At 43.0% G+C, this 15,966-nt stretch overlaps 1 protein-coding gene across 2 annotated transcripts; it reads right to left on the bottom strand.

The window, feature by feature from the left end:
- Positions 1-283: 283 nt before the first annotated feature.
- On the bottom strand, positions 284-14,582 carry DAGLB (diacylglycerol lipase beta). 2 transcript variants are annotated; one of them, XR_011050071.1, is made up of 16 exons: positions 14,414-14,582; positions 13,583-13,734; positions 11,294-11,468; positions 10,381-10,642; positions 8,816-8,941; positions 7,725-7,852; positions 6,572-6,698; positions 6,124-6,207; positions 5,593-5,670; positions 5,109-5,189; positions 4,887-5,014; positions 4,324-4,392; positions 4,157-4,229; positions 3,309-3,562; positions 1,231-1,923; positions 284-651 (listed from the first exon to the last, which is right to left on the bottom strand). XR_011050071.1 is itself a non-coding variant. In XM_068423077.1 (15 exons), the coding sequence occupies exons 1-15, from the start codon at positions 14,506-14,508 to the stop codon at positions 1,728-1,730; spliced, it is 2,028 nt and encodes a 675-aa protein (XP_068279178.1). In that variant the 5' UTR covers positions 14,509-14,582; the 3' UTR covers positions 663-1,727. The 2 variants fall into 2 exon arrangements, 1 of the variants encoding a protein (XP_068279178.1); XM_068423077.1 differs by lacking the exon at positions 284-651 and having other exon boundaries at positions 663-1,923.
- Positions 14,583-15,966: the final 1,384 nt, after the last annotated feature.

The raw sequence follows: 15,966 nt of genomic DNA, 5'->3' as shown, positions 1-15,966 counted from the left end.
AGCAAGTGTTCTCATTCTGGTACTGCTGAGGTACAGCCCGTGCCACCAGCAGGGGCGTGCACCTGTCCCCTTGAGACCCCTCAAGGGTGCTAACTCCAGGCTCTTTTAAGGGTGCCCTAATCTTAAGACCCAGAAGTAAATATGGTACTTGGCAACATTGCTTCAGAGGCCTTGGCATTATCATTTGTGGTGTTAGTAGCCCCCACTGCTGCTTCGAGAATGTTTTAAAGCTGCTGCCAACTGGGGGAAAAAAAATACGTTTCACTCTATTGCAGGCAAAAACCACTGCTTATATATTTTCCTCTAAAACTGTTACTTTAATGGTTTGTAAAATGATGGCTCTCGTGCAGTATAGCTTGTGTTAAATGCCTCAGCTTTCAGCCTTTTAAACTTACAGCCATGCTCTGGGTGCATTAGCTCCCCTGGCTCCAGGGCAGTAGGGTGGAGCATGCTGCCCTCGCCCTGGGAACTAGCCTTACTCCAGGGGAGGTGGTGGGTGATGCTGTAGCACCCTGAAAGCAGCACCGCTGCCACCTGCACCAGGAGGAGGCAGGTGCTGGGCCTTCACGAGTGGTGGTGACTTACCTTGCTGCACACATCTAGCTCTCTGAACAGCTATGAACGAGTAACATTTGTCTCACAGCAGCACACCTGAACAGAATAAGCCAAGTTTTTAGAGTGCATTTTATTTTGTCTCCATATTAAGTATCACAGCAAGAACATCCACACAGTTATTCTCAACCACATCATATTTTACTTATTTCTATCAATTTCTTTTAATAAGAAATGCTGCTGATCCTTAAAAAAAAAAAAGGTAAAATAGCTGCACACTAGAAACAGGGAATCCACATTTTAAAAATCAGTACAACTGGTTATACATTTTTGGCAGATTTAGACTGGTGCTTGCAGTAGTCAGAGCTAGAGCTAGTGACTAAGATGATGCCAGGGCATGAATTATTTTTTTTTTTTCCTTCTCATTAGATAGTTATAATATTAGTTTAGTTTAAAATCAATAAAATAGTCATGTAGATCAACATATACAAAAGACAGGTAGATTAAAGAATATTGCACATGTGTATCCAAGCAGCATTTAACCACACCACTCCCCTGCCCCCTCTGCCACGGATACTACCCCGATCTGTAAGAAAACCAGTGCAATCGTCGCTCAGAACGCCCCGTTGTGGGGCGCCCGGCCTGCGCCCTCCTGCCTGCGCAGACCTGCTCACTCACCTGCCTCCAGCCGCTGAGCCGGCACAGCCCTCCCGCTGTGCGGTATCGTTCCATAGTGACCCTCATGCTGCACCTGCTGCTCACGGGGCGCTAAGACAAGGGCATGATGTGACTTTGAAGCAGAACTGGATTTTTTTTTTTTTTTTTAATGGTCTCTGCTCTGATGTGTCGGCCAAGGTGTCCTCATGCAGGCGCTCGCTTTGCTCCAGTATTCAGTTGCCGCCTCAGCTCTCCTGCGCCAGCAGACACAGGCTGAGCTGGACCATGTCACACTGGTCCATTCTGTAAAAGCTCATCCTCAGCATGAATGCGGAATCTGTGCTTTAACCAGCACAATGTTACTCGAGGTCACTGCAGAGGCAAGGGCATTAAGACCCTTGTTTATCTTATGCAATGTGAGAAAAGTACTGAAATCCACTTCGGTATGAAAGTGGACTGTGTCCTCAATACTTGAAACCTGCAATAAACCCTCCCCAGACATTGGCTTCGAGCTGTGGTTATACAACGTTGGTGGTGTTACATTCTCGTGTTTGACAGGAAATACATGATCCATGTTCCTGAGACAAACTGTTCAGAGCTTTGAGCACAACATCTGGCATGTGGTCCGTTATCATCTTGGGACTTATTAAAATGCTGCTGAAGACTGTTTCATTTGACCATCTTGCTGTGTATTTAATGTCTGAAGAGCACAACCTAAAAACAAAACAAAACAAAAACAAAAAAAACTGGCAACACTGCCATTCCCTGTCCCTGAAGTCAGAACTACACCCACTTAGATTGTGCCTTAACAGTGACAGAAGATATCAACTAATCCTGCTCGAAGAACCAGGGGAGGCTGGCTGAGCAAAGGGGGCTGGGGGTGAAGCACTGCCCACTGACCCTGTTAGTATGTCAACTTTCAGGAGTAAGTCACAGGGGGTAGCAGCAGGAGACGAGACACTAGATTTAATGCTGCACAGATGATGCAGTTGTTTGTTAGGATTTTTACAGAATGGTGCATGAGGGGAGCTCCTGTGTGCTAGTCCAGTTAAGAAAAAAGAACATGATTAACTAACTGCTGTGCTGAGGAGTAAATAAAGGAAAAGAAAGGAAATAAATAAATTAATGAAGTAAAGTAGAAGAGCAGCCATCAAGACAACCTGCTGGGTCACAGGTGTTGAAGTATCTAACTTGTAAAACCAGTATTGAAACTGTTAAACGTGTGAAGCTTAAATAAAATACTAATCTACTGAATTGGAAGAAAAAGAGTGGATTTCTTCTCCAGCCCTTTTCTTCCCTCTTCTTTAAGTTATGGATCTATTTTTCTTCTGTAAGATAGGCTTGTGCGAGTTACAGATGCTCTTATTTCTGTTTCAGAATGAAACAAGGGAGGTTATCAGGTACCTCCTCTGTAGCCTGGGGGCTGTTTCAGGTTGTTTTGTCTAAAAAAATCAACATCAACAAAACACAAACAAAAGGACCATCAACCCCTAAACACAGCACTGCCCCAACCAAACCCTGATCCTCACCCTTCCGGCAGTTTCAGCTTTGCTCTTGTCTTTGTCTCACTTTCCTGTGTCCACAAAAAAGCAGCAAAGGACAGGAAATGAGGGGCTGTGTGGGCACACTGGTTACTGGGGCAACTGGACCTCTGCAGTCTGGCTGGGCCAGTATTAAGGGGCAAAATATTGCCCACTCTCATCACCAGTATTCATACAACCACTCAATAACTAGATATTTTGTTATCACTTCACTACTCCCAGGACGTAAGACTGCAAGATCTGCAGTCGCAGGCAGGAACTGCAGCATGCCAAAGGTGAACCTAAGAGCCTGTTTAAAATTATCCCTTGAGCACATGCAATATGTGGGCAGAATAAGGCACACAGGCGTAAAGAGAGGCAGTTTCCAGGGCTTTAAGTGAAATAAAAAGAAGCAGGGAGGCGCAGAATGAAAACTGAAAAGCTGACTAATGCGTAATAACCAAGACGGGCATTGGAGATGTAGATGAGACGCAGGGCTGGAAACGTACTTTGAGAGTGAGAAGCAGCTTTAAGTAGTTTCTAGGCAAACAAGACAGTGGTATTCATTATTCTACTTACCTCCTAGAGCTGGATTCTTCTACAACATGGATAATCTTTCCAGGAAGATACAGATGAGGATACTGAGGTGGTGAATTCAAGTGCGATTCATCCTCAAGGGCATTGTATGAAGGTGACCGATGAACCATTAAACTCTCCTCTGCCAGAAGTGGCTGGGTGAGGGCATCTTGGTTTCTACCGTCCAGCTCAGTGGGGAAGTCATCTGGATCTCCTCCAAATACTTCGTACCAACACCCACGCAGCAAAATCTGGTACTGAATTCAGAAAGAAAAACCGTCAAACTGAGGTTTGGCATCTCTTCAAGTAACTTATTGTAGTTGTCTGCTTGCATGCATATCATCTGAAACTACACTTAAAAGATTAAAAATGACCGTATGCACATGCTCCTCAAACTTCTGTTTGATAAAAATGAATTCTGAAGGTAAAATTTAAGTAGAACCACTAATTTGTTTACTTACTGATACTAAACGGTTATTAAAGTAAGTGATCTTACCAATTTTTTATCATTTTAGCTGGTTTGTTTTGTGGGTGTTTTTTTTTTTTTCATCTTTTTAATAATTAGTTTCTTTTATCAGCAAAACTAGCAAACAGATAATTTCAGGTCTTGGATGTTGTGCACAGGTATCTTCCAGGTCTTGTTGAATCTTAATTTCCAACAAGACAGCTTTATAGGGTAAGAGACTAACACAAGTGTCACTGAATTAAAACCGAACACTTTTGTTCCAAAACACAATTGTAACTCTCCTCATTAAGGTAAAAATTCACACACCAACTGTCACTGATCAAAGCTGGGGCTTAACCCAGCTAACAATGCCACTGACTTTTAACCAGGAACTGCATGTAGTTACCTTGGGTCTGTTGCAGTTGGCCACAATTCTCACTATTCTCCTCTTTAAATCCTCCATGTTGGGCATACTTAACCTGTTCAAACACAGAACAAAGTAAAGCAAAGCCTCCCGTTCTCTGCAATCTAACACGTCCCCGAAGGAACAATTTAAAAATATTTTCATCTCACCTTGCCACAAAATCCTTTCCAACAATGACTGAAACAATGAAGCGTTTAGTGTAATCGGCAAGTGATTTGCTTAGGAAAAAAAAGAAAGATGCCCTTTAGATACACTAAAGAGACAGGCACACTTCAGTTTTATGATGATCATTATCATTCAATAAAAATACGAATATGCAGCAACAGCAGCAGCATTGCAGTCAATTCTTCAGCAGGCTTTCAGACCTACTTGCTACCAACGACAGAGTAATTTAAACGCTGATGGTAACGGTACGTGTAGATGTCAAACAGGCCAAGCTAGACTAGGCTGGTGAGCGTTTTATTTCCAAAATATTTATTTTAAACTCTTGTTATACTATCTGACAGAATTCACTAGATATATTTCATTCTGTAATATGTCCCCAAGAACTCTACCCTAACTCGAGATGGAGCAAATCCAATTCTAGTGGAGAACGTATAAACAAACTCTTAACACAGTCAAGCCCAGAGTTACCATCTAATGTGTTTGTCAACTACCTTGAAGATTTTTACATCTTAGACACAGAACCAGCTAACAGAAGTCTCACAGTTACCTTAAAAGTCCTCCTGGAGGAGAAAAGGCGTAACATTTTAATGTTGGGAAAGAGTTCCTGAGCATGATCGCCAATATAGAGGCTGTTCCACCACCCAAACTGTGACCAACTATCACAAGTTTATATTCCTATAGACAGAAAGAGAAGACTGAAGCATAGACGGACACAGAAAAAGCTTGTGTAATTTTTCTGGCAAACCAAATTATTTGGGAAGTAACTTACTGGAGCAATTGTGAAAGCCTGGTTTAAAATTCCATCATTTATTAGCTTTCGATAGATGTAATTTGCAGCTTGAGTTATTCCCTACAAGACAGAATTTAAAGTTAGAAGAGAAGTGTATCTCTAATCTGAAGTGTGATACATGTATACTTTAAACACAACACCATCACAGAGCAACTTCCTTTTTGCAAAGCTGGTCTCCTCTTTTAACATGCTCCTGACAGAGGTCTAGTTATAACCAAGTGGTCTTGTATGCAATGGTTAAAAAGTTTTTCGAATATTTAATAAGGACAAAGTCTGACAAGAGGATTACAAATTTTACTTTGCAGTTCCAGAGCCAGTATTTGATGCAACAACCAAGTCACTGAAATAATTTGTGTAATCCATCTCACAAGGAAAACACTCTTCTGTTTAACTAGTGGATCCCAGGTGGTTACAGTTTTCTTACTGCTGAGATGGTTTATAAAGAGCTACAGACTGCACACACCTTATGCACAAAGCCATTCTCTAGAACATCCTCCAGCGTTAAGTCTTCACAATCTGCTGACAGATCAGTGAGAATGTCCTGCAAACAAGACAGCTTTTGTCAGGTGTCTCTGCAGGGCTTCACGGCTCATGGGTCGCGCTCTGCTACTCGAATATCATCACAGGGACAGCAAGAAGCTGACTGTCAAGTGTGGAAGCAACAAAACACAACCCACCACAAACCACCACCCAAGTAAATATACAGAGCAATCACAATTCTGATTTCAGCAGCTATTTCCAAGCTGCAAACACAGACATTATGAATGCACCTCCACTCACAGGGAAAAGGAATTACCAGTGCCTGCCCTCTACACTCTCTTCCAGTGGCACAGGGAACACTACCCATCCAAGGACAGGAGGGCTTACAGCTTAAGCCTGGAAGACTCATACCTGTGAGTTATTTTCACATGTGCCAGCGTAACACAATTTCCTCTAGATACCAGGAGTTCACCCATTTCTATAGAGCTAATTATGTGTATCAGATGGATGATACCTCAAAAGACAAGGTTCCTCTCACTGCAACCACAATAGCTTCTTTTTTGTGATCCAAAGCAACAAAAAATGGAATCTCATAGATCTGGAGGAGAAAAATGTAATCAGGAAAGACAGCAACTTTTTATAAGAGTAAGCATTTGTTCTCACCTTCGAAAAGCTCTCTTATTGAGCTCTCTATTGTATTATGGAAAGAAGCTGAATTATTTTCTTATCAAGTTATTATAAGTGCCTTTTTTGCAATACTGAGACAGATCTATGTCAATAGTTTTGTGGCTATTCCTTTAGATTAGAAAAAAAAATCAGAACTGAATGTTTCAGGGCCTGTTTTCATCTGGCTTTGCATCTTGCACTTCATAAATGCTGAAAGCAAACGAGAAACTTCACCCCTTGCCTTCACTGAATTGACCACTAAGTTTTTTTGCTGAATGCCTGTCCAGATTGTTTACCTTGTTATGAAAACTGATATGAATGAAGTCTCTGTACTGCAGTCCTGTTATATTTAGGATGGCTCCAAAGTGAAAGTTATGACGATCACTGCCAGTTATATCAGAATCTGTTGGTCTATTTCGGCAACTAACAAACACAGAAGAGAAAAACTTTCATGTTCCAATTTTTTAGGTTTCCTTTCAAGGAATCAAACTCAGTTACATTTGCAGAAGGATTTCTGCCAGGAATCAAAAGCTTTTTTCTTTGTTTTGGAATTTTTGTTGTTTGTTTTTTTTTTTTTTTTGCAATAGCACCAGTAGTCTGATACAAGATGTTACCTCTGCCCACAACCCTGGTTTAGCCTGAGCAGCATGCCATGCATTTTCAGTTCAAGGACTGGCAAATACACCATTGCTACAGGACTATCAGCAGAGCAAACAATGCAGTAAGCAAAGAATTCTTAAGACTACAGGCCAATGAGAAAACACAAACTAGCAAAAAGGAAATTCAAAACAAATTCTGTACAGCAGGCTTATCTCATGTTTTATCCGTTGTATTATGTGATAATTTTTTTCCAAGTCATTTATATTTCAGTAGGTTGTATTTATATTTCACATTACTAATTAAGAAAATTATGGTTACAGTCACAAATGTCAGTGGTCACTTAAATACACATTAATCCTACACAGCATTATGCACACTTCAATACTGACTGTACACATTTTTTTGAGTAAAGGGGGCAAAGGGAATAAAATGGCAGCTGGAGGGACAGGTAACTTTTGCTAATTCCTTTAAGACAGGGAAAACTGTTGATACACTTTTATTTCTATCCATACATGTGTGACCAAAAGGCAGCTCTAAAAACCCTCATTTTAAAACGTTTGGTTTAACACCAATTCTTCCTTTGTCATTTTGCTAAATGAATTTTATTTATCTCAATCACAAACTTTTCTTAAGAAAAAAAAAGCTAATCTGTTTCTGAGGGTGAAAAAAACGTTGGAATTTTGTTTCTACTGAATTTGCGAAAGATAACTCTACCAGTCAAGCTCATGTACTCCCAAGAGTGATATAATTTAATGCAACACCACCACTCCTATTGAAACTATTGTATTTTTGCCAACACTAGTTAAATAAAAGGCAGCTATGTGATTTTAAGCTCTTGATCAAACCTACCAGTCACCACTGAGCTTACAGAGTGCAGTAAATGGGTTGGTGTATATGTAGTAGGGCCAGCCATAAGCAGCTGCAGCAAACAGCATATAGTGAGCAGCATTCTCCACTTCGATATCCAAATCGTCTGTCTGAAAGGACACAGGGAAAGAAAAGGAAGGAGACAGAGGAGGAAAGGTGTGTTAGGCAGCCCCGGAATAAAACCTGAACTAGTGACGATCAAGGCATGATGAAACATGCACTATCCAAAAGGAAAACCTCAAGGTCTAAGAGGAACTAAAAATAGCGACTCATATTCCAGGAAAAAGCTGGTGTTTGTTTACATAGCTACGCAGCTCAAGAATCATGAAAAGCTCTCGTTAAATTAGTTTCTTCCAATACGTACACACTGACAAGCTCAATACTGAAAGCAACATTCACTCCAAATATGTTACTTAAAGATGTTAAAGGAATGGCTAAAGTCTGTAGCAGATCTCTCTGGTAAATACTTTTAAAGCACAACCCCATCATACTGGCTGAATTCAAAAGGAAGTTGATAGAAATGCATTGGTTGAAGCAGAATTATATACTTCTATTAAACAGAGACCAAAAGAAGGTAAAATAATTTACAAAGGCATTTTACCATAGAAGACTAGCAAAAATCAATTAGCAAACTATAACCCTTCATCTACAAGCATTTAAAAGATTTGCTTACCTCGTCTGGATATTTGCAGCAGAAATAATTTAAACAGACCACAAGACTAACAGACTAGCTTTCAGTTCTATGCAAACAGTACTAAATATTAATTTTCTCTCTGTTCCCTTTCTCTCCCAGCTCTTCAACAATGATCAAATGTCCTAAATGGTTCCTTTGTGCACTCAATTCCCCATTCATCTATAAGTTCTACATATGCTAAAGCAGACAAATGTTTTGACTGCAAACTCATCAAGATGTTTTCACTGCATTTAATAATCTAAATTGTTGTGAATTTTTATTATAGTGTTTAATTTTGTTAAAAAACAAAAAAACCCTTGCACAAAGGACTGTGTTTCAATTTGATTTGGCACCATTTCCTGGAGTAACTACACCAGAGGCTGCAACAACCCTATCTTACCACAAGTGATGATGGAGAATGGCACAGGACTTCTTCAGGGTCTTTTGGGCAACTTTCCATTTTATCTTGCTCTTGATGGAGCAGAGTCAAACCAGCTGCTATATCACTTGGCACCAGATCAGTGTCCTGTACAAAGAAATGAAAGAGCGCTTAAAACCATCCCACACCTCAGCATGGCAAAACTATCTCATAAGAAAATGCACACAGAATTCTGTTTTTTCAGTTTATATAAATACATTTCACTCAGAGACAACGTGCATTGGAGAAATAGGTCACAGCAGCACCTAACCTCCCACCCCTTCTGTACATACACAGGCATGTAGTGATAGGACGAGGGGTAACAGTTTTAAACTGAGAGAGGGTAATTTAGATTAGATATTGGGAAGAAATTCTTTACTGTGAGGGGGGTGAGACCCTGCAACAGGTTGCCCAGAGAAGCTGTGGCTGCCCCCTCCCTGCAAGTGTTCAAGGCCAGGCTGGATGGGGCTTGGAGCAACCTGGTCTAGTGGAAGGTGTCCCTGCCTGTGGCAGGGGGGGTGGAACTAGCTGATCTTTAAGGTCGCTTCCAACCCAAACCATTCTGTGATTCTGTGATATTGAATGTTTTCTTCAATAAGACCAATGACAATTCTACACATGCATTTCATCACTTAACAAGATACCTGGCAGAGATACCTTATACCCATACTTAACAAAATACCCACACTCAGCCATACAGCAAATGATCCGGACATCACTGATCACTGTTCTACACCACTATGTGAAAAGCTCTATGTGAAAAGTCCTCTATACTGAGAACTAAGGATTTTACACAAGAGAAGGATGAAGGGTTTTTATTCAACTACGTGGGGCAGTCATCTCTCCATACAACTTACACCGTTTACTCTATAAACCACTGAGTAGGCTGTAGCTATAAATCAGCGTGCTCAAGTACCACTTTAATAAACAAGAACTAGCAGTCTTGAAATCATGACCAGATTTCAAATTCAACATTGAACTATGACACCCAAGCAGTGGGTGACATAAATTTGAGCTAAATCAACACTATGCAGACTCCGATTTGGCAGACTCTCTCCGTTTCCGAAAAGCAACTTCCTGCGTGTGCACACTCTAGTCTGGTACGTGCTCGGAAGGGGCTCAGAATGGGAACACTGCCGTAATATACTGCGGTGCTCAGGTTTTCAACAGTCAGAAAGTATTCTGATTCTTTGCTATGGGTATGACTCCTTACTCATCATCAGTAGGAAGAATGCCTCGATCTTCACATACTGAGGAAAAGAAACTGACCCTTGTTCTCCTGACTAGATACCTAAGGAGAAAGAATACTGTTTTCTCACAGCCTTCAGGCTTGTGAAGGGAGAAAACCCTTTGTTAAAGGGAGAGAAAAATCAGTGTTGTATACCTTGTATGAGAATCACCTTTAATTTTGAAATTGGCATATTCAAAACCTGATTTCAAGGCACAGGGTAGTGGGGACCTCTGGCTGAATAGAGGTACATGTGTGTTGCAACATCTGCAAACTCATATAGTCAAAACATAACATAGAAAAAAGCTTTCCATCTTACTGAGAAGTAGTTGCGGAAAAGCTCTGCGATACTCGTAAAAGCCACTCGATGGTCATCATTTTGCACAATACAACAACACAGTAACCTGATTCTTTTTTCCCAGACTCTGGTGGCAGTGCTCTTCACATTATACAGCAACTGCCCTGACTGACTGCTTTCCAGGTTCCGATTTACACCATCGGTGAAGTAAAATGTCTTTCTCCCCCCAAGTGGATCAAAGACGATTACAATTCCAATGATGGTAAAGATGATGATAACCCAGCTGCAAAACAGAAGGGGGATAAGAAGACCGTGAAACCAGATACTTCTGACAAGTATGCGAGAAAACACAACTATAGATCTTGACAGACAGAAACCAAAGTTAGGTATGAAGTACTGTATGAACACCACCTGTTACTGTCTCAAGGGTGCATGTTTTGTTATTGGCTTTCAATGCACTAGGTCCAAGAACCCTTAAGGCTGTCAGCTCATTTCACATAGGGCACCAAACTCAAAATCACAGCCCTGTGCTTTGGAAACAGCAACCCAGAGGTGTGAAGGCTCTGTTTTTCACTATCAGTTAAGCAATCTAGATACTACCCTCCTCACATTTATCCAGTTTTCCACATTCCCATCTATCCCTCTTACCCCTTCTGATCTTCACCTCCTTTCCTTCACTCTAGCACATGCTCTCTCAAGGCAAGTAGCTCAAGCTTGTTTAGGGAAGGATACCAACTCACTCTAGCTGTCTAGATTTAAAAATTCTTCTCTTTCACAATGAAAACCCTTCTATGAGAAACCACAATAATTTATAAGAAATATCAAAGTCTCCAACTGCTGGAAAAGCCTGTAATAAACACATACAAAAACCACGTAAGCAGTATTTTCCATTTTACCTACACTATCAAGCTTAGATTTGGGGAGAGGCACCTACCTTGCAATAACTGTCCCAATGATGACATTTATCACTGTCTTCTCGCAGTGCACGCTGCTGTCTGACACCCATACAGCTCCTACAACAGCCCAGATGAATTCAGGCAAATAGAGAAGGAGGCGAGTATAAAGTAGCTTAGGAAGTGATTTTCTTGGGCCTGGATTAGAAATTGTTCCTGAAATTACAGGGAGAATTTAAACAAGAACTGTTTATGAATGCATCTTAAGTACATAAAATCCTACCCAGACATATGAACTTTCTGAGCTTTACTGAAAGTAAGAAGCTTAATTGAAACTATAAAGTATTTTCATCCTAATGGAAAGCTATCACTGAAGCTGAGAAAAGAAAAACAATGGGCTTATAGCTGTGATTCTTAGAACCTACTCTACTAATACCCAAAATCACTCTCTAGTCAGAGACAGTTCTGCAGCGAAGTTGAAGCAGTAGTGCTGTGCCCAGCATAAGCCAGAGCGGCATACTGGAGTGAGCGTTGGCTCACCTACAGTTCCTTATGACTTCTGGTGCCTGCTTTTATTATTATTATTCTATTTAGCTTTTAGTTGGCTGAATATTTCTTTTCTAAATGCTACTTTGCTGGGCTACAATGAAGTTCTGTTTACTGAGTCACTAAATAATAAATTCATTCACATTTTTATTTAGGAGAACAAGGACCATTACCAGGACAAATACTTCTTAGACCATTTTCTCTGTTATTAACTTACTAATAAATTCTTCCTTTTAGCACTCATAGGCAATAAAAAAGGGAGTAAGTTTTGGCCAGCTCAGCTCCTTAAACCAGTTTGCTGATCGCAGGGTAGTGAGGTGGTGGGGTGTGCGTGCTCATGTGTAGGCAGGATAATTTGTAAAGGCTTAAAACACTGCAGAACAAAAACAACTTTGGAAACTATTTTCCGATTGTAAAGCTGTGGTTCACATCCAGCCACAAAGCTGTTTAAAAAGCCCTTGATCCAGTGGCTGCTTATTCCCCTTCCCGGGTTGCAGCCTCTACTGCAGCAGCACGGTTGCTTACACAGACACAATGAGATGGAACTGTGGTTCCTGAAAACTTCTTGCCTTTCCCAGCACCACAACCCAGTGCCATGTGTTCTCCAGTCAGGTTCACCACTGGTACCACGAATGCCCACGTCAGTACAGTGCAAGGGGTGGTGCAAGAACCATTGCTCCCAAACCCGCACATTATAACCACAGTCCAAGGCATCTCACCATTAATTGTCTTGGAAATTCAGCCTCAGAATTCTTCCACTTCTTACTTGTAATGGCCTTGTAGCTGCACTTTTATACTGAACAAGGCTCTTTTCTCCCTGCTATTTAGAGTCACATCTCTCACCTCCTCAACTTTGATATAATAGCGTAACTTGGCTAATCTTCCTTTCCCTCCTCTGAAAACTGTAGGAAAACCAGTGGTTAGATTCACGGCCAGGATTATCATACACATCTCTGCTCTGTCATAGTTTCTCTTTATGCACTCTTTATGCTTCTTTCCACTTAAATAATTTAAATACTCTCTTACTTACAATGTGTTGTGAGAACCAATCTATTAGAAATTGTGGGGTCTCATCTGTTACTCCAGAGACCACACACATAGTTCAAATTAATAATCTTCCTAGCATTGCTTTGATAATGAGGTATCTCACCATGAAAAAGCTCTCCTAGAACTTTTTAACCCAAAATGAACCATTTGTAGAAATGACTAGAAGTTGCATTGGGGTCCTTGCTTCTGTTTAGCTATTCACTCCAAGCTGTTAAGTCCTGTTCTATTTAACAGTACTTATTGCGTTAGTTTTACTATGACATTTATACGGATCACTTTCCTATGTGCGTTTTTTTCCCCAAGCAATCCACTGCAGCTAATGAACTTTCTCAAGACATGACTAAATCTGCCTGTGCAAGGCAAAGCTCACATAATACTTCACATGAGAAACTGATTTTGGATAAATTCCCCTAAATTCCTGTCAGAGGTTAAGTGGTGTTCCATTAGAGGTCAGGTATTAATGGTGAATGCAGAAGTTTTCAAGATGCTCTGATGGCAATGAACATATCACCATTAGCTGCACTAAGCTACTGTGTCCATTTATTATTTTAGATTCTTGCCTAACAGAGGTGATACCATTCAAGCCAATACATTAATGCTGACAGTTTCTCACGTTTGACTACCATTAAAGCACTTGAATTTTTTTGCATTTTTTAAAATGTCAGCTCCAGATTAAAAAGCCATATATATTACAACTCTACTAGATAAATACAAAATATAAAATATTAACTATTTACCTTGCATACTGATGTATACAAGAGCAGATAATGCACATATTATAGAAGCCAAGAGAATGAGGAGGACAAGCAAGTAGCTGTGCAGTAATCCTCCTCCAGGACAGTTAAACTGCCCCTTGTGAACTGTGTAAAGAGCAAGAATTCCAATCCACCTACAGGAAAGCAAGATAATAAAAGTTACAGTTGGAAGGGAAAAGTGCATACTGCAACGCGATCACCTGATAAATAGTTTTCATCTTAATGAAAGCATTCCACAAAGATTAACACAGAAAAGGAGTTGTTACATAAGGCATTTGTCAGAATGAAATGACTACAAGAATACACAGCAGTAATTAAGACAAATTCGTTTGCAGACCGAGCACAACACTCCCTGTACCGTGCTACTCATTTCCACAGATCCCCAAGAACCTGGGCTGATCTGAACAACGGAATCATCACATTCGTTCTTGAAAGCAACGAAACGAAACCGCATCAGCACTAGTCAGCGATTAAATACAACCAAGCGATGACGGTTCCGCGCGGACAGGAGACAGCGCAGGAATCGCGCTGCGCTACGCGATTATGTAAGCGCAGGGGCTCCCTCACACGCCCGCCGCTCTCCTCCCCGGTGATGCAGGGCCTCGGGGGAAGGGGCAAGGCTACAGCTCGCCGCCGAGGGAGCCGGCCCGCCGCTGCCGGACCGAACGTTCCGCCCGCCCGCGGGAGGAGCCGGCGGCGAGCGGCAGCCGCGCCGGGAAGCGGCCCCCGAGGCGAGGCGGCGAGCGCCTGCCCGACGGCCGGGCTGCCCCGTCCCCGCCGGCGCGGAGGTAACGGCCGCGCGCGCCGCCTTACCACAGCAGCCTGACGAAGAGCTCGAAGGCCCCCGGGAGGACGAAGTCGTCGCTGCCGATGGCCCAGCGCCTGCCGAACACCACCAGCCCCGGCATCCTGCGGGCCGCGCCGCCGCCGCCCCTCCGTCACGGGCGCCCGGGCCCCGGCCGACCACTCGTCCCGCTGCCCCCAGGGCCCGCCCGCTCCCACAGGCCGCACCGCCCACCCGGGGGCAGGCGCACGTCATGGGAAGGCGACGTCATGACGCACCACGCGGCGCCCCCAATTGCCCTGTGTCCGTACCCCCCCCACCCGCCCAGCCCCGATTGGGTCAAGCCGCGCACGCGCCCTGGATGGCCTCCGCCTTCCCGCCGCCCCGCGCGCCCACGGCCGCGCGAGGCGGGGCTTTCCTCCCAGGCGCGTGCGCAGCGGCCGCGCGAAGCGGGAAGGCCGCCGAGACCCGCGCGGGGCGCAAGCGCATGCGCAGAGCGGGGAGGAAGGGCCGTTGCCAGCCGCTGCCCGAACGAGGGCTGGGCCGTGAGGGACAAACCCTGTGCCCAGTCCCTGTGTGTCCCAGCAGCCCGTCCGTCCTGGCACAGCCGAGGGATGGATGGCATCTCGACCACCACGGGGCACAGGCAGGCGCCAGAACCAGCAAAAATGCCTAACATCTGCATCAAGAGAGAAGTCAGGACGTGGATGCACATCCTCACGCGGGGAGGCGCTACAGCTTCTTGCACTGAGGCACCGCTGCTGGCTTCTGTTCCACCAGCCCTGCTACCTGCTCCCAGCCCTCTGGCACAGGCCCCCGTGCTCCTTCTGCACAGTTCTGAGCACGCACAGGGACAACACACTCAGAGGGACACTTAGCAACCGAACTGAAGGACAACGCTAACAACATGGAAGCAAACCACCTACCCAGCTCCTGAAGAGTTCCCTCTCATACCAACCAGCAGAGATCTCCTGTAGCCCTATGGCTACAACTAGAATCAGGCTCCTGTATTTCATTCCAGGGACAAACCTTGGTTTCGAGCAACTCTGAACAGTGATGGGATACTCAGCATAGTATCCGAGATACTAGAGACTGCAGCATCTTAGCATGCACGCTCTGCAAATAAAACACACTTCACATTTGGGGTTAGGAAAAATAACCATCACTAACTAGGGGGATAATGATGGTGAACAAAGTTAGACAACTGATTTCTTGAAGATCAAACCATACATGAGCACCAAACCTTCATCTGCCCTAGGCTGGCGATCGCGCTCTTACAAAACAAGCAGAACAAAGTCACCATTGCTTCACTCAGTGATAATGCCCCTCGTAGCCTCAAAAAGTTCACATTCCAACACAGCAAACAATGACATTAAGCAACTCGTACTTACTACAATTTTTCATCTGGTCCCAGGCTAATAGAAAACTTTAATTCAGGAATTAAAAAAAAACATTTTCACCATTTCATAAAGTGTTTATTGAGGATGGTAACACAGGATAAATCATGCAACAGCTCAGTAAAAAAAGGGAATCATTTAAAGGATAAAGAATGGTAACTGGTGCTGCTGATTTTGAAAAAACT

This window comes from Nyctibius grandis, chromosome Z (assembly GCF_013368605.1).
Source record: "Nyctibius grandis isolate bNycGra1 chromosome Z, bNycGra1.pri, whole genome shotgun sequence".
Lineage (NCBI taxonomy): Eukaryota > Metazoa > Chordata > Aves > Nyctibiiformes > Nyctibiidae > Nyctibius > Nyctibius grandis.
Note: the sequence above shows the minus strand (reverse complement) of the source record. Positions and strands in the feature narration are given on the sequence as shown.

Coding starts and splice junctions, on each gene's coding strand:
- DAGLB (XM_068423077.1), bottom strand. CDS start 14,508: ATGCCGGGGCTGGTGGTGTTCGGCAGGCGCTGGGCCATCGGCAGCGAC. Junction 4,230..4,323: donor GGAAAGGATTTTGTGGCAAG/GTGAGATGAAAA, acceptor GTGTTTGAACAG/GTTAAGTATGCCCAACATGG. Junction 3,563..4,156: donor CCAACTGCAACAGACCCAAG/GTAACTACATGC, acceptor TTCTGAATTCAG/TACCAGATTTTGCTGCGTGG.